The sequence below is a fragment of the Primulina eburnea genome, chromosome 3 (genome assembly GCF_022965805.1).
Source record: "Primulina eburnea isolate SZY01 chromosome 3, ASM2296580v1, whole genome shotgun sequence".
NCBI lineage: Eukaryota > Viridiplantae > Streptophyta > Magnoliopsida > Lamiales > Gesneriaceae > Primulina > Primulina eburnea.
In genome coordinates, this window is record NC_133103.1 from 4,001,575 (window position 1) to 4,028,196 (window position 26,622).

A 26,622-nucleotide genomic window follows, 5' to 3' on the forward strand; every position below is an offset into this window, starting at 1 on the left:
GACACACTTATCATCGGTGGTTCACTAGTAAATTTAATTTAATAATCGGTGGTTAAGTCAATTAAATTAATAATTATATTGATTTTGACTGGTGATGTAATATTTGGTGGATGCCTAAACATTTGTGAAGCCTTTTCATTTCACGTTAATTAATGTGATTTAAGTGGTTCGTTTGTTAAAGTGAAAGTTGATTGTCCCTCTCATGGAAAGAGCTAATGCATCTATCTATCTATCTATTTATCTAACCTTTTTGACTTGGGCAATCAAATTGAACAACACACGCATTGGGGAAAACAGAATGCAATTGTGAAATAGCCGAATGACCATTGTTACCCAAGAATGGTATAATAATGGAGTCGCCTACTTTTGCTGATGACACTTGTATCATACATTTTTCTTTTACAAACGACAAATAAAATGAAAAGGTATATGAATACTTCAAGATTTTACGAGTCAATCTTATGAGACATGTTTTTTAATTATATGAGTCACCCATGAAAAATATTTTTTTATGTCAAATTATTATTTATTATCGTAAATATGGAGATAATTGACACGTCTCACGTATATGTCTAGACGTACTATCCTTCCATTCTGGTGTTGGCTACTCTTGCTCCATTCTGTTCATATACATACATACATAAATATGTATTGGCATTTGTGTAACATGTTATTTATATATGTATGTGTAATATCACTTAACTTGAACAATTGAAAAATAAATATGGATCCATAGAATCACTATAGTCCAGACGTAAAATCTACACCTGTAGGAGGTAACCACGAGTTTCCACCGATGAAATTTGCAACGGTAAATTTACTAGCCTCCGGGGTTCCGATGACATGAAATCCAGGCCAATTCACCCTGCCAGAAGTTCTTGATCCAGGCCCCGTATTCGCATATTCAGCGAAATACAATGTTTTATAAGTCGAACCGCCTGCTCCTTTCCACTCGACCCAGCCCCGAGGATTGATCACTCCGTCGATGTTTGTTTCCATCACCACTGCCCTGGAGTACTCTTTCCAGGGCCTCCCGAGATAAGAATTGTAGGAGTTTTTGACGGGGGCGAAATCCGACTCAACGGTGATTTTACAGTTTTGGACTGAAAATCCTGTGTTTTGCCCTGGATCGGTCCTGCCATTGGCCAGGATAGTGTTGAAGGCCCCACCACGTCGTGGTCGGCGAAAGATCAAGGTGCAGCTTTGGAACACGGCCACGGCGTTGCCGAATATGAAGTCTACGGTGCCGTATATATCGCAGTCACGGTAAAATTGTCGAAGGGCATACGCAAATACTGTATCTTGGTAACCTACTATGCTGCATCGGAATATGACAGAGCGATCCGAGGCGATGTTTAAGGCCACGGCCTGGTGTCCAAGAGGACCCGCGGTGTTCTCAAAGCCGATATCACGGGCGATGAAACCATCGCCAGTGATTGCTGGGAAAACCAAGATGAAAATCAATCAGTTCGGTAACGATTGAGGCATAAATGACCCAAACTCCACTTTTAACAAAAGTAATTTTAATATCATAGAAAGTTTGAGGTCTAAGTTCAAAATTCTCCGTGTATTTGTTTTGTTTTTAGTTCTTATTTGTACGTCTTTTATTGATTATCATGCAACCAACATACATGTGATACTTTGAATATTAGCTTCTGTTTTATATTAATTGGTCCCCAACTTATACTCAAGGGACCATGTTGACTCATGAAATTTTGTTTGGCTTATTTTCCATAATTTCTAGCTTTTTTTCCTAAAAATAAATAATCTAACATTGATGACACAATTTCCCATATGTTAATGATTCCAAAGAATTTACTTTTTATCTGAAAAAGAAAATATTCCTATAAAGGGAGACGGAACTTACTAAAAGTTGCAGTTTCTTTAAGCGAAGAACCCCCGGCCACACTGCTACTTGCACTTATAACAGTTGAATATTTTCCATCTCCAATCAAGGTGATTCCGTCCTTGTTTACGTGAACTTTCTCATTATAAGTTCCAGCTTTCACATATATCACGAATCGGCCACCGCCTGCAGCGTGGACAGCCTCGGAGACTGTCTTATAGTCCCCACTCCCATCTTTTGCAACCACGGCGTTTGCTTTAATCTCGGTGCTTTGGAGCAGTTTCCTGTCGGAGACCGATACCCAGTCGGGGAAGATTTCTTCTTGATGAAGCCGCCTGGAAGTTGTCATCTTTTGTGTTTCCGTGTTGCTAGAGATCCTGTTCGCCAGGGCTAAAGAGTTGCTGCTGAGTTCCGAAAGATAGTCGATTTTCCTAGAAATTTTTTCCATCAACAGATTTGATTCAGTATTGCCGTTGATTTCATCCTTGCAGGATTGCTGGAATGTTATGGCAGCACTAATCCATGTCTGGATGTCAGGTTTGTATTGTTGCGGAGATTTCTGAAGCGCGTCCAGAGCTTGGTTGAGTCGTTTGAGCGACATTTTCATCAGTTCTTGGCAATAATCTACATATATAAGTTCATATGTAACGTTACAAATCAAAGTTATAATGTGAAAAATAAAAAAAATAAACAACTGGATATCATGTGTTATGTACGTACCTATGGTCATTTGAGCAAGTTGAGTTTGGGGGGAGATGAGATTGGAGCTGGATGTATCTGCAGGGCTGGACTCTGGAATTTCGGACTCGCGGATTGTCATGTTAACTAGGGCGGTTGCGAAATCGAGTCTTTGAATTCCGGATGCTAATCCTGTCAAGGTTTGGATACACAAGTTCGGATATCTGGTGAAGCCACATTGAATTCTCATCTCCTGTTCAAAATCATCTTTTCCTGCATAGGATATAATGATAAAGCATGATATTGCCATTGTTAAACCAAAAACTATGCCTTTTTGTGTTACCATTTTGGCCAAAAATACGGTTTTTTTTTTTTTTTTGTGGGCTGTTTGAGCTGATTTGTAGAGTATTTGATAATGAACGTGCCATGGGTATTGCCTTTTATAACGAGGGAGGGGTTCGTTCTCTTGCGTAGGGTCGATGTCCAAATCATATACCTGATTTTCAAATTTTTTGAATAATATTTTAGTAAAGAGCATCTATTTTATTATACTGTCTAACAAATCTTTATACGGATCAACCCTACCAATATTCACAATAAAAAACGTTATTTTTAGCATAAAAATTAATACATTTTATGAATGACTCAAATAAGATATCTGTCTCACAAAATACGATCGGTAAAACTGTTTCACACAAATTTTTGCCTTTTTATCAAAATAGGGTTGCATTTCCAAGACCGAGACGAGATCTTCAACACCCAATTATAACAAACTCAAAAAAAATAAAATATTGCGATGAGCAATAAATTAAAGTTTCTAAAAACCCCTCCAAATGGGCCAAAATGGGGCCCCGAAATGCTGTCCAACCTGGCGCCCCGTATGATGGACCAACACTTTTCAACACTTTTTAATGTTATGTATTTCAATTTTTTTTTGTTCTTTTAATAATTTCAAAAATTTAATTTATCATTATATATACACTTATAATCTTATGTTTTCTGCATCAACTTTTTTGTGTTTAGTATTTAATTCACTATGATATTTATTTAATACAAATTAATTATTAGTTTGATGGAACACAATAAATTGTTTTCAGAATAATCACCGTCCTACCTTAATTTATTTATGATTTTTTTTAAAAAAAATACTTTTTAACGACGGTATCCAACATAAATATGCATCAACTAATTTAACAAAAAAAACCTAACAAAAAAAAAAAAAACAATTAACATAAATAATTTTTTATGCTTATAAAATAATTCAACATCAGCCAAAAGCGATAAAATTTGCCTTTGTCCTTCACTGTTGTTGTGCATGTATGCATGCATGTGAGGTAGTTTAGAGGTCAATATCTCGGGAGCTTGGTGTTATTCACTATACCAATTGGCGAAACTACTTTGTCTATTTCATGCCTAGCCCCTTCTTTCTTTTTTAATACTTTTCATGATCCATTATATTTAATTTTTTTCGTTAAGGCTAAACTCGAAATTTAAATTTTTCGACGTCGAATCCTCCATGTATATAGAAGTACGTCGTCTTCCTCTTGTATGTTACTTAATAGATATGCACATTATAGCAATTGTCCATATTCAAATTGTAACTTTAATTTTCCTGTATGACTCGCAAAATAATATATGAACTACGACCGGCCTAAAGGGCAATATTAAAATTAGAACTTTAATTGTATATAGAAGTGGTCGTGCCTCTTGTATGTTAATAGATATATGTTCCCGTGCCAAAATTAAATGTGTACACTATACTACGTTAGATTCTACGTTTGTTATAACGGAGTCTCGTAATATTAATGGCAAACACTATTTAATAATAAATCGATAAGTGACAACAACTTCCATCCATATCCGGAAATTATATATCTTTCATATAATAATTTTAAAGGCTAGAAAATATTCAACTCTCTATGTTAATAATATTTTTTTAAAGGCTAGAAAATTATGGCCAGTTATTGGAGTTGATATCACCTCGGCAGTTCTTGCGATTCTTAATAACCAGGGCGATCTCTCGGATTGGAATGCTACCATTATTTCTCTTATCCCCAAAGTCAAGGATCATGTGTCATTGAAGGATTTCAGGCCTATTAGTCTTTGTAATACTTGTTACAAAATTGTTGCACGAACAATTACAAATCGATTTCGTTCGATTTTGGCTAATTTTATAGACCCACATCAAAGTGCCTTTGTTCCTGGGCGGCTGATCTTAGATAATGTGGTTGTTGGCTTTGAATGTATGCATTGGATCAGAAATAATAAGAAAGCAAAATCTGGGTTCGCTGCGCTTAAACTTGATATGAGTAAAGCTTACGACCGAGTGGAGTGGGACTTTTTGAGGGCGATTTTGCTCCGGTTGGGATTCGCGATGGTGTGGGTGGATCTCATCATGAGGTGTGTTACTTCAGTCTCTTACTCATTCAAGCTAAACCAGTCGATATTTGGAGTTATTCATCCGCGTCGAGGGTTAAGACAAGGAGATCCGCTTTCACCCTATCTCTTTGTTCTTTGTGCTCAAGGTTTGTCGTCTATTCTTTCTAAGGCAGCAGAGCTTAGAAAATTTAATGGAGTTAAGATTGCCGCTTCTTGTCCGAGTGTCTCGCATTTGTTCTTTGCTGATGACAGTCTTATTTTCTTTAAAGCGACAAAGAAGGACTGTGAGAATGTTCGTAATTGTTTACATAGCTATGCTTCGGCGTCGGGACAACTGATTAATTACGATAAATCTGCCCTCACGTTCAGTCCGAGTACTCCGACTTTGTCAATTGAGGAAATCAGGAGAGTATTGGATGTGGATGTTGTTAAGGGGCATGAATTTTACTTGGGCCTACCTACTTTCTCACTTCGTAGTAAACGATTACAATTTGCCTACATTCGTGAGCGGATTAGTAAGAAAATTCAGGGCTGGAGCAACAAATTTTTCTCTATGGGTGGTCGAGAGGTTCTCATTAAATCGGTTCTGCAAGCAATTCCTTCCTTTGCTATGTCGTGTTTTAAATTACCAACTTCTTTATGTCATGAGATTGAAAGGATGTGTGCTAAATTCTGGTGGGGCAATAACAGAGAATCTAAAAGTATGCACTGGTTGAACTGGAATGATCTATGCAAGCCTAAGTGCTTTGGTGGGATGGGATTTCGTAATATGGTAGCTTTCAATAAAGCTCTTGTGGCTAAGCAAGTGTGGAGAGTGGTTCAAAATCCTGAATCTTTAATGGCGAGAATCCTCAAAGCGAGATACTTTAAAAATTCAGACATTATGGATGCATGATTGGGCTCTAACCCTTCTTTTGTTTGGAGGTCTTTTCTTTGGGGCAGGGAGCTGATTAGTAAAGGTCTGTGTTGGAGAGTGGGAACAGGTGAGAAAATTTCAGCAAAGTTGGATCCTTGGATTCCGGGTTTGCCTTCTTTTCGATGCAAAAATAATACTTTGTTAGATGGTAATCTTAAAGTGGCCTCCTTCATTTCACCAAATGGGTCCTGGTATGATTCCATTATCCGCCAGATTTTTTCGAGGCCAGAAGCTGAAGCCATCCTAGACATCCCTCTGAATAGGAGAGGTTGTACTGATATCAGATATTGGCATGGCAGTTCAAATGGGAAGTACTCAGTCAGAGATGGATATAGACTAGAAGCGAACAGCTTTGCTCCCCCTCCTTCTCAATCGTCGCATTCTTTGCAGTCTTGGTGGAAGGTTATCTGGCAACTTCATGTACCTCCTAAAATCCGGATATTTATGTGGCGGGCGTCTAGGAATTTCTTACCTACGTCAGCGAACTTGCAATCACACCATGTACCGACTGATGGTAGGTGTCCTTTATGCAATTTTAACTATGCTTCGACTAGCCATTGCCTTCTGTTTTGTTCTTTTGTGAAAAAGGTTTGGAAAAATACAAGTTTTTGGATTTATTTGTGCAAACTCAAGGAGTGTTCCTTTGTTGATTGTGGCTTACTAATATTAAAAACTTGTGGTAAGAAAGAGTTTGAAGTGTTTGCCATTGTGTCTTGGGCTATCTGGAGTGATTTATGTAAGCTTCTGCATGCCGATAAGCTGTTACCAGTTGATATAGAAGTGGGATGGGCTTTTTCTTTGTTGGGGGCTTTTCGAATGGCAAGTGAATCATGCAAAGTGTTGCCTTTGCAAGAGCAGATTATTGCTGATACTCTATGGAAACGGCCGACTGTTGGTCAGGTGAGGCTTGATGTGGATGCAGGTTGGGATGAGGCAAATAACCTATTCAGTGTTGGGGCTGTTATTCGAGACTCTCTTGGGCTTCTTTTAGGAGCCAAGGCAAAATTGATACGAAATCAGGGGTCGATTAAGGGTGCTGAATTAGAAGCTTTAAGATTTGGAATGGATTACTGTGTGGCCCAACAGTTTGCTAATGTTTGTATCTTTTCAGACTCTCTTCAGGCGGTCCATGCAGTAACCAAACCTGAAGAAGAATTGGGATCAGTCGGTGCCTTAGCTTTGGAGATTCATTCTATGCTTCATGAGCATAATTTCTTATCGATTCACCATATGAAGAGATCTGCCAATGGAGTAGCTCATCTTTTAGCCCACAAGACTTTGATTTTGTTGTCTAATTTAGATTGGGGAACATGTGGTTTTCCTACTTGGTTGTTGAAAGCTGTAGAACATGATCTTTCTTTATCATCTTAATGGAGCTGTTTACCTTCAAAAAAAAATAATATTTTTTTAAAAAACATAAAAAGTGCAAATTTTCTAATTGCGGATCTGATTATTATTAATCTTCTTCATAGAGGATTCGCGCGATTATATTATATTTTTGGCTATATTAATTGGATATTCGTCATGTGTTTTGGGATGTAATATGCAAGAGCCATTCGATGGATAGGAAAATCTGAGCTTAATATAGCACAATATTGGTAACTTTGAGATAATAAACTGTTATATTTTAGGTATATTTTAAGAAGTTAAAGAGCTACACCAACGAAATCAAAGATGGTATGTTGGGTACAATAATTGTCCCTGCTTGGTAGAGCGATCGAACCGTGATGCTTGAGCTGCTGTATGGTTTAAAAGAATTGAGTTGCACTATTACCATTAGCTATAGCTTTTGATAAAACAGTAGTCACTCAGTCCTACATGGTTTATATATATATATATATATATATATATATATATATATATGATAAAAAAAGAGAGCCAAAATCTAAAAATGATAATTTTAGATGATTCTTGCATAATATGAAAATAAGTAAATATTTTAATGTATTATTAAATTAAAACATACAAATATACAATCGGTCAAAATTAATTTAGTCGTTTGTCAACGAGTTTGCGACATCAAATGGTGGCGGCCTTAACATAATTTAGGCCTCTAGAATGGATGACATAGACTTGGACACGTAAGTCGTTGCCAGTTGCATGCCTTATATAAATAAATGTTGCCAACTGTATTTATAATTAAATCACATTCTTTTTTATTTTCCCTGCCCAATACTTTCATGATACGAACATGACACATGATTTTTCAGTTTATTTGTCTAACATGATTTGTAGAGTATTATTTTTATCCCTAAAATAGAATAGCAGCGACTATGAATTTCGGTGTTATAAAAAAATATCACTATCTTTTAGATATAAAAATAATAATGATCTAGAAATATAATTGCGAAATGAAAATATATATCAATTAATTTACACAAAAAAATTTTATGAGACGATCTCACATATCAGTTTCGTGACACAGGTTTCTTAAATAGGTTACTCGTGAAAAAATTACTTTTCATATCAAAAATATTATTTTTATTATAAACATGAGTATAATTGACTCGTCTCACGAAAAAAGATATGTAAAAAAGTCCTACTTTAATCATTAAAAATAAAAACTTGTGTTGGCATGATCTATCTAATGTTCAAAAAATAAATACATATTTAATTCAATAATTATAAATATCAAATGGATACCATTTGTCGGGAATCAATAAATTATAACGTGGGATATAAACCACATATTTATTTCAGCAATTTAACATATGATAATGTATTTTAGTTAGATAAATAACATATAATTTATAAATTTATATAGGGATGGATTTATGAGCACTCGTGAATATATATAATAAGGTATCTTTACCTTCTAAATTAAGTTATTTTTTTTTTTTGAAAACTCTAAATAAGTTATTTTATTTCACGTAGAATTATACAATTCCATCAATTATTCCATATACGATATCAGTTCCATCATGCATGTCAAGTTCATTAATGAATTAAGCACATTAATTAAATATATGAGGTCTCTCTAAGTTCATAATCATTGTCTTTTAAACATATTAAAATCTTCATTTTTGACTTATGTTTATTAGATTTTAATTGCGCATTGAAAAAAAGGAGACGTAGGGGGCCGATTGCCTTCCTTTTAGTTCATAAAAGAAATAACACTACAACCAACATGATGATAATACATGGAAAATCCCACGAGTAAACTACCTCAATTTGCAAACAACACACACATTGTGTAAGGATGCATAATTGAGGAATTCACAAGGCCAATTGATTGATGCAATTTACGGCAGACTACATTGCAGCAATATCTTATTTGGGTCGTCCATGAAAAAATATTACTTTTTATGTTAAGAGTATTATTTTTTATTGTGAGTATCGGTAGGGTTGACCCGTCTCACAGATTAGGATCCGTGAGACGCTCCACTCTTATTTTTATACATAGATCAGCGTACCAGATGGCCTACACTTTAACAAAGACGGCTGTTTCCTTGCCTGATTTTATAGGAATAATCACCCCCTCCTTCAGTTATTTATGTTGTGCTTGATATTAATTGATAATTCCATGTTTTATTTATAAAAAAACGCCTAAAATAGAATTCGAATTGGGGTGATTTGATTCGTTTATGTTTCAGGGTCGTATTTATTTTTAAAATAGACTTATCAAATAAGATGATATAATTGTTAATTACTTTCGAAGAAAATAAAATAGATACATAGAAGAAACATATTTATTGCCCCCCTAATAAACCATTAAATAAATCCGAAGTAATCACATTTATGGAAAATTAAATCCGTCATCAATTGCCATAATTGAATGTTCGTTTTCAAATAATGCTAGCATTGCCTGAAAATTCCGCGTTTGACAAGTACTTGGCAACCATTTTAGACAATTATGAAATACAATATTACTGAACACGGAAATATTATCAGATATCAAACTCATTAATGTTAGAGATCAACAACACGACATATTCGATTTAAAAAATTTGATTTACATTATTCGATAAAATGACAAATACTCGATACATAATATTAGAACGACTATATATGTACTTAGACTATTGTAGTAATTAACACATTAATTTCATATTGCAATAAAAAATGGCAAAAACTTGTGTGAGACGGTCTCACGGGTCATATTTGTGAGACGGATCTCTTATTTGGGTCATCCATGAATAAGTATTATTTTTTATGCTAAGAGTATTACTTTTTATTGTGAATATGGGTAGGGTTGACCCGTCTCACGGATTAAGATCCATGAGACCGTTTCACATGAGACCTACCGATTAAATTGATTTTTCCTTACACCTAATTATAAGTCATGGATCAAATTGAGGACAAGCTTTTTAATTAAAAGTTGGACTGACGTGGAGACTCAGACAACCTTTTTCAAATTTGGGGTCAATTTCAGAATAATTATATGGTTATGATTGAAATGTTTGAACAAACTCAACTTGACTGCATTTAACTAGACGAGAGTTGAACGACGAGTCAACTTATGTTTCCCAATATATGCTTAAATAATATTTTGTTGTTTTTTTATGAGATTAATTGTAAATCTTCCTAACATTTTAAATAATAATTTATTTATCACAAATAGAAATTTACCATATATATTAATTTCAGAAGGTTAAAAAAATTTACAACTTATTAATTAAAAATATTATGAAGAAGAATGATAAGAGAAATATCGTAGATCATAAATAAAATTTCAAATACAATGCTTGAGAAAATATAAAGCTTTAATTAATTAAGTATTATAAATAAATGAGTAGGTCTCTTGTAAGACGATCTCACGAATCTTTATCTGTGAGACGGGTCAACCCTACCGATATTCACAATAAAAAATAATACTTTTAGCATAAAAACTAATACTTTTTCATGGATGACCCAGATTAGAGATCCGTCTCACAAAATACAACTCGTGAGACTGTCTCACACAAGTTTTGACTAAATATAAATATATAAAACATAATTTTAAAAATTATTTTGGAGAAGGCAGCTGTCCCATTAATTTACATTATCTGCGGTCTAATTATTCATAGAACTGATAGATCCCTATTATCACGACGAAGTAATGGATGAGTATTAATCTGAGCTTAGCTTATCTTTGAATATAAACTTAGGTGGTGGTTATGATTTATAGATTTTGGGACCCAAAACTTCGTTTTATCCCTAAAGAATTCGAAAAAAATTATTTAATTTGAATGTTTTTTTGTGAAACATTGGGGCTAAGCTAAGAAAGAATACACAAAGCAATATCCAGTGACTGAAATGAAGCAATTTGATGAAGTTCACTAAAGATTTTGTCGAATGATTCAGAAACTCGAACTCAAGTGACTATCAAAATAAATATTCAATTTTGTATAGAAATAATCTATATCGATCCCCAAAACCAACTTCCATTTCTTGAAGCATTTACCTCAGGACATGAATCTAGAAATCTCGGACTGTTGTAAACATGTCAGAAATGATTTCCAGGCCGTTGCTGGTGAACTCCGTGGTTTTTTGTATATTGGCCTTAATTTCGTTCCGAACCGACGCTGAAATGTTCGGAAACTCCATTAGACTCTCCAGGCAAGTTTGCTCATCTGTTATTGCAGAGCTTAGCCACTTCCTAATATCACTAACATCGTACCTGGAGAACATGTCAAATTTAGACGAGGAAATCAACATGTTGACACGATCAACGGCATCCTCTATAAGATTTTCACATATATTCAACACTTCTATAACAGAAGATCGACCATTGGTGCTGTTTTTTCCGAAGGAAACAGCCCTTTCGAGAATGGGGGAATGCAACCTCAGTAGCTCATTTAGCGTCACTTTCAGTGGAAGTGTGAAGATTTGCTCTGGATTATAATGATCAAAGCTTGAATCTTTGCTTGATGTCATGAGGGAATGTATACTTGAATAGCAAGAATATTGAAATCTAGTCGAGGTACATGCTTTGGCAATTGGATCTTTTACTCGATTCGAAATGGAGGGACTATCATTAACGTGAATTACCCCCTATTATTGCTCCAATGATCAGAACAATCAGTACAACAGAAGCAATAGTCATGATTATTAAACGTTTACACGTTTGCCTTTGGTATTCCTCCTCTTCGAATTTATCGTTCTTGATGCTCTCAAAAACTTCAACTGTATCAGGCATTCTTTCTTGCTCCCCCGAACAATCAAACGAGGCGGTTATAAATGAGTCCTTTCGCGATCCCATTTTTGAGCTCAGTTATTAGTCTCTCTGTTGCATATTCATGCAGGTAAAAAGTTTCAAACTTTTAAGACATTATTTTGTTGATTTATGATTACTAGGCCCATCCAGAATGATCGTCTGATAATGTCAAGGGCAGAAGAAAGACAGCACATAACCACTTTATAAAATGAAATCAGGATGGAAAAAATTGCCTGCAAACAATGTTGATCCTGGTAAATTTCTTGGTTTCATGCCAAAAGTTAAAAGGGATACAAACAAAGAGTTTTATAATAGTATTCATTTATTTGGTCTGTTCATTTCGATTTTGCAGCTGCTAATTTACTAATAATAATACATGCCCAAGTGGTCAGTTTCCTACGTTGGTTTTGCTTGTCTAACTTTGCTGGCCTAGAAATAGATCAAAATAGCAAGAAAATCGAACTCCGGAAAAGGTACGAATCCGTATATTGAATCTCTTTATGAACAGAAGAAAATAAGAAAACTTTGTCCCAAATTTGAAACAAGATCTCAAGTTCACATGCCAAAGCGAACAGGGACAGTTGGATTCTTCAGCCAGCTCTCGCCCTGTAAAAAGGGACCAACAGTAAACTTCAAGGCGTCTTCCCTCTTAATGACTTTGTATCCTGGCCATTTAACTCTTCCAGATGTATTTGACCCCGGGCCTTTGTTGTTGAACTCTGCATAATAAAGGGTCTTGAGTGCAAAATCTCCATCCCATTCAAGCCATCCCTCAGGCTGGATTAGATCGCCTATCTCCGAATCCATGATAATGGTCCTGGAGTGTTCTTTCCAGGGCCTGCCTAGATAACTCTTGAATTTCGCCTTCTCTGGCTCGAGCTTTGGATCTGCCAAAATCTTGCAGTTTTGAAGCACAATCCCTGTGGTTTGCCTCCTGTCAATACGCCCCTGAGCTGTGACGATATTCTTCTGGTTGTCTAATGGTTTACGAATATAGATCATGCAGTTTTGGAACACGGCTGCTGCATCACCGAATATGAAATCTATCGTGCCTGTAATGTAACAGCTTCGGTAGAATTGTCTGTGGGTTTGGGCATACAAGGTGTCCTGGAATCCTTCCATTCTGCAGTTAACGAAGATTGAACGATCCGCTTGGACTCTTAGAGCCACGGCTTGGTGTTTTTGGGGACCAGCAGTGTTCCTAAATCCAAGTGACTGGGCAATGAATCCTTCCCCTAGAACAGCTGCAAAATTATGAAAAATATGCATAAATTTTCATGGAAGATAAAGTTATATTTTCTTGATTTAAATCATGATAAAAATTTGAATCCAAGATATACCAAAAGTAGCAGTCTGAAATGTTGGAACACCATCTATGAAGTTCTTGCTTCCCGAGATGACGCTCTTCTGAGATCCATCACCATAGATTGTAACATCTACCATTTTCTTGGTAATCATCACGCTCTCTTCGTACACTCCTTCTTTAACGTAAATCACATATCTGCATTTGCGTGCAAATGGTAACAATTTACGAAGATAACATACATGAGAATAAAGTAGAAACCGAGAAGAAGAAACCCGACAAATCATACCGTCCCGTGTACTTTTCAGGCATGGCATTCAATGCTGCGGAAACGGTAGCAAAGTCCCCACTGCCATCTTTCGCAACAGTAACATTAGGCGTAATTTTCGGAGAATTCGTCTTCAACATTCTCCTGTTCTCTCGACTGATCCAGTACGGGAATCCATCTTTGTTTACCGTTAAAAGATTCCGTTTCACATCAGAAACTTGCAAAATGGAAAAAATACTCGACAATTGTGAAGTAATAGCAAGAGCATTGCTGCCAAGTTCCCTAGTAGTCTTCAAGATCTTCTTCAGAGCATCCTTTTCCTTTCCCTCAGGAAATCCATCGATACATGTCTGCTGATACGACAAAACGGCACTCAACCAATTGTTAAGATCACCCGTTTTTGACGAAAGCTTTGTCAAATCTTTGCCTTCTATACTTGAAATAGAGCTATTCAGTTCCTCCTTAGCATCATTTAGAAGCACCAAACAGTCATCAAATGCAGCCTTTTTAAGAGGACTATCAAATTTGATATTCGACGCTTGTTTGATAACCTTATCAATCTCATCGGAGGCCACGGAAAAAGCAGCCTTGAGAATATCCTTCGGCTCAGCAGTGGCATTGTTCTTGACTGCCTTTGACAGGCTATCTTCGCACGTTTGCTTATAATCTGTGCCCGCACAGACCGACTTTACTGCCTTATCAGCGGTGACGATCTGTCTAGGAGCAGAGGGGGACTCGCTATGCGGCCCTGTATCAGTATCTGGATTGTTTTTGTATGCAACGGCACAAACAGCAGCAGCAGCCAAGAGAAGAACACCGACACTCGAAGCGATGGCAATAGTAATCCTCCTTTTAATCTTTTGCTGCCTCTCTTGTTTTCGACGTAATGTAATCTGGTCGAAATCTTGAAATGCCATTGTTGATATGATATAAGTATCTCTGCCTTGGCTACTTAGGAATCAAGCCAAGGCAGGATTTCTTTGTTCTTTGATATTTCCAATCTTTTCTTGGCTTGCTTTTGTGAAATATATATATGAAACGCCATTAGGGTGCGGATGCTTAGGTGAGTGAGGTCTGGATTAGAGAGAATTCAGGAGCTTTCATTAAAATTGGAGCAATTTAGTTACAAGTTTGAGGCAGTGGGTGATGGATAAACATCCATTTAGCGAAGTTTAAGTTTTTTGCTTGTGGATTGTTCATGTGAACATGCTTATTCCTTTGTTTTCGTATGATTGTTGACGTTTCTTGCAGCTATCCCATTTTGGTTCAAAATTGCATGCTTTTTTTAGGATTTTCTTGACAGCAATTAGCAGTTTGGCCGAAATAGATTATATAATTTTAACGTGGGTACAATGGATTTGACTAAACTTATCAAAAAAAACTCAATATATACCATAATTAATTGAGCCCTCCAATTTTGAAGGAACATTTTTTTAGATTTTTCTCATTTCCAAGTACCACTTGCTAATAAATCTCGGCAATTTTATTTTATTTTATTTTTTGTAAACAAACATTTCATACGTGTCAATAAAAATTATAAAAACTATGTCGATATATAAATTTTTTTTTTTGAACGGATGTCGATATATTGTGCGCACATATATGGGTTTTTTGTATCATTTTTTTTGTTTAGTAAACTTTATGTGAAAAACTGTAAAGATCATATTTAAATTAAGAACCCAAAAATTAATTTTTTTTTTTAAAAAAATATGGTGTTCTTTAGTTTTTTTTTTCCCTTTGACTTTAGATTAGGGGTATACAATGATGATATTAATTAAAATAATCACTCTAAATCCCGATTATTATAATAAATTATAAAAATAGAATAGATGATCAATCTTATGCTCTTATATATTTGTTTTCGCAATTCATTTTGTTCAAATAATATCCTCTTTCGAGTGAGAGAAATGAATTTTTTTTTCCCCGAATTCGCGAGTACGTACGTACATATTTATGCAAATATGCAATGTACATCCAAGACATGAATAATGAGAACTGGTATTCTTTTACCTACTTAAATCAATCAGCCAAGAAGGGGTATTGATGATAAGTTGTAATTCTTGATCCTTGAATGCCAATTTTGAATACATTACATCACCAACAAGTACTCGTAATTCATGTACTCACCATAATATAATGAATTCAAATACAAATCTCCGTTCCATTCTAGCCATCCCTCGGGCCTAACGCCGTGGCCAGTGTACGATTGCATGACAACTGTTCGCGAATATCGCTTCCAGGGCCGGCCTAGGTACGTTATGTTCAAATTTAAGACATCCTGCTCAACTGAAATGTTGCAGGATTGGATTGAGAAGCCCGATTCGTCGTCCTCATTCTGTCGGCTCTGAGCCGTGATGGTGTTCTTTTGGCCAACAAGGCCTTTCCGGGCCGTGATTTGACACTTTTGGAACACGGCTGCGGCATGTCCGCAAATGAAATCCACGGTACCTGTTATATGACATTCCCTGTAAAATTGTCGGTTTTTATGTGCGTAGAGGGTATCTTGGTATCCCCGAAAAGCACAGCGATACAAAACCGATTCATCGGAGTCGGAAACAAAGTTTCTTATATGGCCCGGCCGTGTTCTCGAATGTTATGTCTCGGGCTATGAATCCTTTACCTTTGACAGCTAAACAACAAAGAATAGAATCAGGGTTTGTAGCAAGAGTTGAACAGTAGTACTTGTACATTTTTGTTCCACAATTGGAGGTGTGAATTTTTTAAATTTCCTTAATTTCATTTTTAGTCATATTATCTGTTGACGTGACTTCAAAAATTGATAATATGTCACTTAAAATTGTTGATATGGCATGATATGCTGACCTGTCCGACAGCTACGTTAACACTGTGGAGAAACAAAAGATAAATGAAAACAAGGACCAACACTGCACTAAAGCTGCAGATTGAAAGGTTATATTTTAATACTACAAATGAAAGATTTTCACCTCTCGTTATCATACTAGCATGCCATCAAACAGTTTGTCTTGTATTAGCAATGCCTGTCGTAACCTGGGCAGATCCAACCCCCAATTACTTGGGAAGTTTATTTAAATACTTAAATTGCCACCAACTAAGCAATTTAAATAAAATTATAACGATAAGAGTTCATTGTTATAATTATAGGATCTTAAATCCCATATCTCGTCTCAAATTTAAAACTCTGATGTCAGATTGACTACTGACTATAAGCCGGCGGTCATGCATCAAATGATTCTTTGAAAACCTTGACCCCTTAATAAAATTATGGATTAGATAAGGAATCAATTAATTAAGAAGTATTTCTTACCAAATGTTGCAGAGGTGAAAGTTTTAAATCCATCAGGATGGTTGTGATAACCTCTGATAACTGTTGCATCCATCCCATCTCCAAATATCATTACGTTCCATTTTTCCTTATTGATCATCAATACTCGTAATACACGCCTCTTCTTACATGTATCACATGATATCTTTTAGCACTATATTTCGGCGCCGCCGCAATAGCATCACCGATCCTGCTGAAATTCCCAGTCCCATCTGCGGCAACCACCGCATCCACCGTGATGTTTGTGGTGTTGAGAAGGTTTTGGTCGTGGGGACTCAACCAAATAGGAAACTCGTAATTTGTTTTAGGTTTCTTTCCGCCACGGGGCGTGGCGGGGGTGGTGATCGGAGTAGGTTTGACCATTTTGAGAAGGTCGTGGAGTGACGATGAGATTAGGTCTAGGGTCCCCGAGATTAGATTTTTCAAGGTCCCATTTGTGCCATCAAAGCCTTCTTTGCATGTTTCTTGATCAATTAATGCACCGCCCAGCCATGTTTTCAAGTCTGAATTCATATTTCCGGTGCCATTTTCTTTGCCTGTAAATTAAATAATAAGTGTTAGCTTAATTTTATTCATCCTTTTACTTAAATTGCATAATTAATATGAATCCGGGGCTATTAAAATTCTTTTGTGTGTAAAGGATATATCATGCTTAAAAATGACTTAAGTATTTGTGATTTGATGTCACATTAGATTACTTTCTTGAAATATATTCAAGATGTTATAATTTTTTTAAATGGAAATTCAACATGTTATGTGTTGACGATTGTACACAATTGGGGAAAAAATCAATATATTTAATTAAAAATAGTAATTTTTAAAGAAATTATATATAATTATTTAAGTTTTAATTGATGATTAAAAAAAGTACTTCTGGTATAATATTTTATGTGATATTAACAAATTTTTTATACATTTTAAATAATATGTAGGAAGTGTTGTTCCTTATATTATTATTATTATTATTATTATTATTATTATTATTATTATTATTATTATTATTATTATTATTTTATTTTATTTTATTTATTTTTTTTAATAGATGAATACTAAAATAAAATAATACTTTAGTTAAAGTTACACCATGCATTCACCATTCAGCCAAAGAAAAACAGAAAAGGTTAAGGATGGTTACTATTTCTGTTCAGAGAAGCCGAAACAACCCAGCTCAACTCGTCCACAGAAGTATCGATCAAATCTTGGCAATCTCGAACAGCAATAGATAGCCAGAAATTGTCCTCCGGCAAACCCTAACAAAACGGAATTCACCTTCTGGATCATCTCAATTGTGGCCTTGACGGAACTTACGAATTCTCGTGTCGGAACATTCAAACACTCCAATGCTTCAGACTCCGAATGTACAATATTAGCCGAACACAGGCACAGAGCCAGCAAGAACATAATTTTCGAGAAAGCCATATTTGTGAGATTAAATGGCGACAGATGTGGGAGAAACTGGAGATTTTGTTTGCAGCCTGAATGTGTTTTTTGTGTACATTTTCTTTGGCTAAGAAAATATTATAATCATACAGAACTGGGAAAGAAAGAGTCGGTATAAATAATGGTGATCAAGAGTTGGATTGTAAAATAAAGAGATTCTATCAATGTCTACGTACAATATATTGATTTGAGAATATACCCGAAAGGTCAATGTTACTACCTGCAAATCATGCTGACCAAGTAAATTACATCAAGTATACCCTATGTGATAAACTCAAAGCCAAAATAATATTGACATAGAGAGATTAAACCACTGACCTGTTAGTAGGGGCTCATCATATTCTATCTCCCGATAATATAAATAGACCTTGTATGACCTAGTTAATTAATATTATTTTCTTAAATTTGAGTCACTTGGTTTGCCATTATTTATTAAATGATTACATTATATTCCATAAAACTATAGTTTTATGTTGTATTCTATTTCATATTTTGATTTGAGAGAATAAATATAATATATGTATGTTAAATTATTTATAGATCATTAAATGAAAGGCTTGAAGAGGAAGTGCCGGCGGTGCCGGTTTATCTACCGAAGTGATCACTGCCTAATTATATATAGTACATGCCACCCTAAGTAACCCTTTTTTTAATTACTTTTATAATTATAAAATTCAAAATTTTCTGTAATAAAATTGGGAAATAATGGGGTTTTTTTTTTAATAAATTTCAACGAATAATATTAACGTGTGTATTCGGACACATATATTTGGAAAATGTAAAACCTTGTGTGAGACGGTCTCACAGGTCGTATTTTGTGAGAATGATCTCTTATTTTAGTCATGCATGAAAAAATATCATTTTTTATGCTAAGAGTATTAATTTATTGTGAATATCGGTAGAGTTGACTCGTTTAACAGATAAAGATTCGCGAGACTGTCTCTCAAGAGACCTACTCATTTGAAAAATGATTGTTTAAAAATAACTATTACGACATGGAATTTTAATTTTTTAATGCCTTACTATAATTAACTCATTTAATTGCGTTTCAAACTATTCCTCTCATAAAGGTAAAAGTATACGTAAAATGTAACCTTGCAATACCAAGAGACAGAATAAAAAGCGTCAAACTTATCGCAAATAAAACTATGCCAAACGTTAACTTAATCTGGATAATAAACATTGGTGAAATTTTATAGCGGGGAAGAAATGAAATTAGTGTATTTTAATTAAGCTATTCAAAAAATATCGGAAAGGAAAACTTTCGACAAATTAAAAGTATTAATCTTTTTGGTTTTTTTTTTTGGCTAGATATAATTTTTATAACCAAGCTTGCCGATATGTATATATATGTACCACAAACAAAAATAATTATTTTCTGAAATTTTTATTTATTTTCGGAAAATGAATAATATGTTACGAGGAAAAAATGAAGATGATTGATTGATGCAACTTTATACAATTTAACCTCTTTTCCATTAAAAGTAAAATTGGATGAAAATTTGTTCAATTTTTTTTGTTATTACACCAAAATATTATCTTCCTTAAAATACAAAATATAATTATTTATCTCGAAAATTTTGCAGGTATGTGTATACTCAAAGTAATAAATAATTATATCATTCATGTGTGAGATGTATGCAACTTTAGGTTAGGTGTTTTCCATATTTCGTTTTCTAATAATAGACCTACAAAAAAATATAAATTACCTTGTTGAATTTAAATCAGATAATTAAAGAAAAAGAGAGAGACAAGCAAATCACATGCATGCAACGTCTAAGAACATCAATTATTGCTACTCTTTTTTCCAAACCGAGTATATAATCACTAAAAACGTTTGTCTTTGGAAAAGAAGGGCAAAAACACGACTTTAACAGCTTGCTTCTTATTTCTTTTTCCGAGAAAAATAGAAGTAATCGCGTCTATTAATTAAATTATAACACTAAAAATGCACGACTTTTTAAAAGTAGGCTCAAAAGACGCGTTTAACAGCTAGCGTTTTTTATTCTATTTCTGCAAACAATAAATAGAAGGGATGCTTTTTATCTCCGCTGCCAATCTTTTTCTTTTTCTTTTTCTTTTTAATTATTATAGTAATGCTTTTAATTATGTCTATTTTTATATTTCCTGGAAAAAAATACTAAGAACAATAAAAAGGAATAGCTCAAAATCATGGATCTAAATTTTATCCGCATTCATCGAAAAAGTTGGAAATAATTTTGTAGACGTGAACGAAAATGTGGGAGAATTTATCAGATTTTACTTTAGTAGCTATATTATATATATAGTATGTGAAAATTTGTTATTTTCTCACTTGAAGTATTCATTTTTATCATCAGCTTCAAATTCGTTGATTCATAATTTATTGAAACAAAGAATAAAAAATATTTTTTATTATATTGATTTATTCAGTATCAGTATATGCCGCAACTTTCGTAGCATATTACTTATTTTTATATTTGAAATTATGTTACAACTGGTTCTTAATTGTCGAAATTTCTTTTCTACATAAGCTTTTTAAATTCTTTCTCGAAATTTAGGTAAATGAAAGAATATGATTTCCCATTATATGAAATTGAAAAAAAAAGGCAATAATTAATTATTTATGGGTCAATCCAACGCACGGATTGCAATTTGAAACCATCTAAATGCAACAGGAGATTATGTGATCCAAATGTTTAAATATAGATGCTAATGCTGACATTTTTTTATTACATGGGGTTAAATATTTTTCATCTATCACCTGAGTTCAAAAGCTGACTTTGGCTTATTGTGAGAGTTTTATGTCAGAGGTGATCAAATTTTTTTATTAACAGCCGAAACTGAATTGTACTTAGGGATGACAATTTTTCCCACGGGTTTGGGGCCCCGCGGGGAAAACCCGAAACGGAGATGGGGATCCCCGATTTTTTCGGTTTTGGTTTCGGGTTCGGAGATTTTTTTAAATCCCCGATATAGTTTGGGGCGGGTATGTGATTATTATCTCCATCCCCGAAATCCCCGATCTCGACCCGAAAATAATATCAATAATAAAATAATAGTATTATTAGTATTAATAATATAATAATAATATTGTCTTTTAAAATATTAATAATATTATTATTATTAATATTGATATTGTTATTAATATTAATATTATCTCTAATAATAATAGATAATAATAAATTTTAGTTTAAGAAAATTTTCGAATTTATCATCGTCTTGCCATATTAATATTTTTAAAACGGGAATGAGGATGGGGATGAGATGTTGATCCCCGAAGTTTCGAAATCCCCGAACCCGAAAAATCGGGGATGGGGACGGGGATGTGGGTGGGGATGGAATTCGAGGATGGGGATGGGAATGGCAAACCCATCCCCGCCCGGCCCATTGCCATCCCTAATTGTACTGTACTCATTTTTCCTAAAAACATTAATGATTAAAAAAAATAATAATAAAACACAATATATATAAGGTACGTTTATTTTTTGTCAAGAACAACACCATACCGTCTCCGTCTAAATTGCTTGCCATAGTATTTGACATATGATTATAATAACTCCCCCCAAAAAAAACATATCCTTCTTAAATATTCTTCAAATTTGCCTTAAAAAGGAGAAATTATGAGTAACGATGCAAAAAGGTTATAAAAAAAAATGTTTAATACTATTTCTTAGTGTTAAAAAATTTATATGTATGTTGAATCTTGTAAGATTTTGTTTAACAAAACTTATTACTTGGCTATTAATTATAATATTGTTTTAAAATTGGATCTGAATATTTGATTTTTATTGTTTATGTACCATTCACAAAAAACCACAAACTCACCAAAATAAATATAATATGATATGTAAAAACCGCGATTTTTTTAAAGACTAACCGATTTAATATGGCAATCCATTTCTCCACCATGATCACGTCAGTTTATGCCACTTCTAATGTAAACATTTTTTTTTCTTTCGATCATTTAAGTAATTTATATAGTCAAATACAGAAAATAGTAGGAAATATTACTCTCACAAACTAAATAATCGATCGTACGGTACACGAAATCGTATAAAATATATGAAAAGAAGATTACAGATAAAAGGCCTTGCTACTGAGCCAGTTGGTTTATTGGCATTCGGCAACCTAACAGGCACATTTATATTCCAAGCTTGGCCCACTGTTTCATCTTTAAAGGGGTTGCTTAATTATCGAATCGAGACTAATATTAGTCAAAATTTAATATCTGAATTTATCTCAAATTAAGTATATTTGGGTTGGATCTCGATTTGAAGTTAATTTTTTTTAAAATTTCTTGGCTCAAGTTTGACTCGAATTGAAGTTCTCATTCGGCTTGAAATATTCGAACATTCGAAACTTATTCAAACTATTTCTCGGTTATTAAAGTTCGGGAATAAATGTTTGAAAGTTCGAAACAACATTGTTAGCACTCACTGCACGATAATATATATTTTCCGTGTTAGGATTTCGATTTTCTTGTAATCGCTGAAAGAAGAAAGAGTTTTGTCTGAGACTTTAGTTTTTGCTGCACTTTAATGAAGATCTTGATTTTAGCCAATCAACTCTGTTATTCAAATTTGCATTCTGAATAATATAACGAATAGCTACGTCCATTTTAGCCCCTAATATCATATCCTGTTATTTATACCAAGCAATAAATTAATTATCCTATTTTACTTTTTTGTCCAATCAAATAAAATTATTTATCCCTTGATAAATAATTATTCTGATCATTTCTCTCAAGCAAAGTTAATAGTGCTAGAACAATGAAAACAGAAGAAATAATAAGATAAACTTCGTGATACGATCACAAAGTTTATTTCATGATAGAACATCGAGAAATTAAAAATCGTATTGCACTTTTACGCTTCTCTAAATATATTTTTATTACATTTATTGTTCGAGCAAGAGAAGTAAATTTATGTTTAGAGAGTGATGACGAGTTTGATTTCCTCTACCAACTCTTCTCGGACAAGCCTTTTTGTGCAGAATTTACCTAATGCAGTTTATTTAACAACCATGAGTTTACTCGATATGCTCCGAAGGTTAGTAGTTATGGTTCTCACGTCATTAAAAAAATATAAAAATGGCTAACATTAACGAATTAGCCAAGTTTCGTATTTTATTTTATTTTATTTTTACAAAGAATATATATATTAAGAGTAGGTCTCTTGTGAGACGGTATCACAAATCTTTATCTATGAGACGCGTCAACCCTACCGATATTCACAATAAAAAGTAATACTCTTAGTATAAAAAATAATAATTTTTCATGGATGACCTAAATAAGATATATGTCTCACACATGTTTTTGCCATTTATTAATATGTAAAATTAGAATTAACCATGGGAGAGGAATTTCCTTTGGATTGTACAAACATTATTGATACTCAAAACGTATCCTGCCTGCACAGCTGCAGATTTCAAGGCTTCATGCCAAAAGCCCCTCCCATTCAGTTATACATCACAATTTCGGGAGTTTTGATTTCCTGTTTTCAATGTTGTTTCAAGATCTTTCTCAGTATCTCAAGTAAACCATTTGTTTATTAAACGCAAGACAATTACAAAATACATTTTATGAGATTAGAATGTCATCTGGAACACGAGTTTTTAATTACTCTTCCAACACATTTCTCATTTTGATCGGTCTTCATGCTTATACAAACCCGAAAACTATTTCTTCATTATTCTAACAAAGTCGTTCTCCCCTTTTCATGGCGAGCACAAGGGAGTACTTTTCACCGGAAATCGTGAACCGGGGCATCGAGGACTCGGGTCCGTTCGCGGGTTCCCCGAGTTTCTCCGTAAGGGTTCGACGCGGCCTGCCGGATTTCCTTAGTAGTGTGAATTTGAAATACGTGAAACTCGGCTACGGTTACCTTATCAACCATGGAATTGGTTTTTGCTTCGTGGTGGCGCCTGTTTTTGTTGTGTTAATGGGTACACTGAGTGGGAAGCTACGTTGGGACGATTTTTACTTGAAATTTGAAGTTGGGAAGGCACTTCTTTACTTGGGATTCTTGTGTTTGGTTGTGTATGTGTATCTTGATTTGACTCCTCGTACCACTTATTTGGTTGACTTTGCATGTTGCCGACCACCTAATGAACTTAAGGTATGTTTCACTTTTCATTCTTCAAATATGTTTTACCATGACCATAAAAGACGACTGTTAATTCCAACAACGTGAGAGATTTTTGCCAAATAACCAACTATATCTTTAATTGGATTGATTTCTCCCAAAGTACAAATCTAACACTTTTTCATGATTCAATTCCATTTGGAGTTGTACTAAATCTCCTACTTCTAAAAACAAAAGGTCCATCGGCCATGATTTTCTATAATTTATCTCTTGAATATATACATGAAAATTATCCACGTACTTATGGGATCACTGCTAGTTTAAGATATGAAGCCACGTTGATCAGTAAACTAATGGATAATGAATCACATGAGACAGATCACGAAAGATGAATACATAGAATTAGCCAAGAAATCCGGCCAGTTCAACGACGCTGCAATTCAATTCCAGCAGCGTGTCCTCGAGAATTCCGGCCTTGGCGACGAAACCTACCTTCCCCGAGTCTTGTTCCAGCCTAACTACGAGAAAGAGTTGAAGGGCGGCCGGGAAGAAGCGGCTGCGATGATGTTTGGCGCAGTGGACGAGCTCATTTCCGTCACGCGCCTCCGTCTGAAAGATATCAAGATACTCATAGTCAACTGCGGAGTTCTCAACACAACCCCTTCGCTCTCCGCAATGCTTATCAACCATTACAAACTTGGCCAGGGAATCCAGAGCTTCAATATCGGAGGGATGGGCTGCGCCGCCGGGATCACCGCCGTGGATCTTGCGAACGATCTTTTGAATGCATATCCTGGATCGTATGCATTGGTGGTGAGTACTGAAGTTATCAGGTTTACGTGGTATGGTGGGAATGAATTGGACATGGTGCTCCCCAATTGCTTCCTCCGCATGGGGGCCGCCGCCGTTTTGCTCTCCAATCGCCGCCGTGATCGGTGGTGCGCCAAGTATCAGTTAAAGCAGGTAACAACCACCTTAAAATATGTAAATTTGTCTCTCTAAATAAAATTTCTGACTCCACCGCTAACGACAGCGGGCTTCTACGCATCACTTTTGGAAGGCATAAAATTCTTCTTGCTATGATTTTCTTTTGCAGTTGGTTAGAACCCACAAAGGAATGGATGATAGAAGCTTCAAAAGCATACAAATCAAGGAAGATTCACAAGGCAAACAAGGCCTCTCAGTGAGCAAAGACATCATAGAAATAGGTGGACAAGCACTCAAGGCCAATATCACTACATTAGGCCCTCTGGTTCTCCCCGTCTCCGAGCAATTCCACTTCTTCAAATCCCTCCTTTTGAAGAAAAAGTTCACCTCCAAGCCCTACATCCCCGACTACAAGCTCGCGTTTGAGCATATATGCATCCTCCCCACGAGCAAGAAAGTTCTAGATGCTATACAGAAGAACTTGGACCTCACAGATGAGTACATGGAAGCGTCAAGAAAGACGTTGGAACGATTCGGGAACACCTCTAGCAGTAGTATTTGGTATGAATTGGCCTATTTGGAAGCTAAAGGTAAGGTTAAAAATGGAGATAGGATATGGCAATTGGCTTTTGGTTCTGGTTTGAAGTGTAATAGTGTGGTGTGGAAGGCTGTGGCCAATATCAGGGAGGTGAAGAGGAGTAACCCTTGGAATGAAAAGTGATGACTATATTATTGAATATAAGGTATTAATTATAATCATAAGTACATGAAATTTATCGTGTCCTTTAAATTGTCTTTAGAGTATAATTGTTGGGTCGGGAAAAAAATTAATAAATGTTATTGATCATTTACATGATAAATGATGTGTTACATTTAACATATATTCGAGTAGAATTTGCAATGCTAAAAATTCTTAATTAGATTGTAATTTATCTTTCGAATTTATTTTGTAACTCAATTTATGCATATAACACTATGACGAGTCACGAAGATACGAGTTTGGTCATGTGGACAATGTTGAATTTTGAGCAACTGAGGCAAGTTTTGTTCATCGGCTTGCACCACGTTCACCGTAATGTGTTAGTGTTTTATGCATATAGGCATATCTAATTAATTTAAATCAAAGAATAATAATCGAACTAGAGCTTTAAATGTTCATCTTAGGTCAAAAATGGATTATTCGAACCAAGCAAAAGACCTCTCACAGCTCCAAATACATTGAAACCGTTTGAGAGAATTAGTACCAATGCTGGACTTGTAGGTGGAGGCCAAATGGTTTTTGATCGAGCTTTAAAAGATGCAGATGTATCCTTGACGATGGAGCATTATGCTTGTTATATTGACCTTCTTGGGCGGGTAA

The 26,622-nt window shown here is 34.8% G+C and overlaps 3 protein-coding genes, 1 long non-coding RNA gene and 1 pseudogene across 4 annotated transcripts; 2 read left to right on the forward strand and 3 right to left on the reverse strand.

The window, feature by feature from the left end:
• Positions 1-629: 629 nt before the first annotated feature.
• Positions 630-2,941, reverse strand: LOC140825485 (probable pectinesterase/pectinesterase inhibitor 54). Its single transcript, XM_073187294.1, has 3 exons — positions 2,567-2,941; positions 1,868-2,470; positions 630-1,439 (listed from the first exon to the last, which is right to left on the reverse strand). Exons 1-3 carry the CDS (start codon positions 2,868-2,870, stop codon positions 742-744), a joined length of 1,605 nt encoding a protein of 534 aa, XP_073043395.1. The 5' UTR covers positions 2,871-2,941; the 3' UTR covers positions 630-741.
• An 8,080-nt stretch (positions 2,942-11,021) lies between these two features.
• Positions 11,022-12,478, forward strand: LOC140825487 (uncharacterized). Its single transcript, XR_012116672.1, has 2 exons — positions 11,022-11,721; positions 11,934-12,478. It is a non-coding gene; the product is annotated as an uncharacterized lncRNA (long non-coding RNA).
• LOC140825486 (putative pectinesterase/pectinesterase inhibitor 45) lies at positions 12,419-14,549 on the reverse strand. Its single transcript, XM_073187296.1, has 3 exons — positions 13,548-14,549; positions 13,296-13,456; positions 12,419-13,199 (listed from the first exon to the last, which is right to left on the reverse strand). The coding sequence occupies exons 1-3, from the start codon at positions 14,441-14,443 to the stop codon at positions 12,511-12,513; spliced, it is 1,746 nt and encodes a 581-aa protein (XP_073043397.1). The 5' UTR covers positions 14,444-14,549; the 3' UTR covers positions 12,419-12,510.
• Positions 14,550-15,615: 1,066 nt separating this feature from the next.
• On the reverse strand, positions 15,616-18,249 carry LOC140828657 (probable pectinesterase/pectinesterase inhibitor 32; annotated as a pseudogene).
• A 5,619-nt stretch (positions 18,250-23,868) lies between these two features.
• Positions 23,869-26,119, forward strand: LOC140825488 (3-ketoacyl-CoA synthase 15-like). Its single transcript, XM_073187297.1, has 3 exons — positions 23,869-24,368; positions 24,714-25,298; positions 25,432-26,119. The coding sequence occupies exons 1-3, from the start codon at positions 23,970-23,972 to the stop codon at positions 25,981-25,983; spliced, it is 1,536 nt and encodes a 511-aa protein (XP_073043398.1). The 5' UTR covers positions 23,869-23,969; the 3' UTR covers positions 25,984-26,119.
• The last annotated feature ends 503 nt before the right edge of the window (positions 26,120-26,622 follow it).

Coding starts and splice junctions, on each gene's coding strand:
- LOC140825488 (XM_073187297.1), top strand. CDS start 23,970: ATGGCGAGCACAAGGGAGTACTTTTCACCGGAAATCGTGAACCGGGGC. Junction 24,369..24,713: donor GACCACCTAATGAACTTAAG/GTATGTTTCACT, acceptor CACATGAGACAG/ATCACGAAAGATGAATACAT. Junction 25,299..25,431: donor CCAAGTATCAGTTAAAGCAG/GTAACAACCACC, acceptor TTTCTTTTGCAG/TTGGTTAGAACCCACAAAGG.
- LOC140825485 (XM_073187294.1), bottom strand. CDS start 2,870: ATGGTAACACAAAAAGGCATAGTTTTTGGTTTAACAATGGCAATATCA. Junction 2,471..2,566: donor ACTTGCTCAAATGACCATAG/GTACGTACATAA, acceptor TTATATATGTAG/ATTATTGCCAAGAACTGATG. Junction 1,440..1,867: donor TAAAGAAACTGCAACTTTTA/GTAAGTTCCGTC, acceptor TGGTTTTCCCAG/CAATCACTGGCGATGGTTTC.
- LOC140825486 (XM_073187296.1), bottom strand. CDS start 14,443: ATGGCATTTCAAGATTTCGACCAGATTACATTACGTCGAAAACAAGAG. Junction 13,457..13,547: donor CCTGAAAAGTACACGGGACG/GTATGATTTGTC, acceptor ACGCAAATGCAG/ATATGTGATTTACGTTAAAG. Junction 13,200..13,295: donor ATTTCAGACTGCTACTTTTG/GTATATCTTGGA, acceptor ATAATTTTGCAG/CTGTTCTAGGGGAAGGATTC.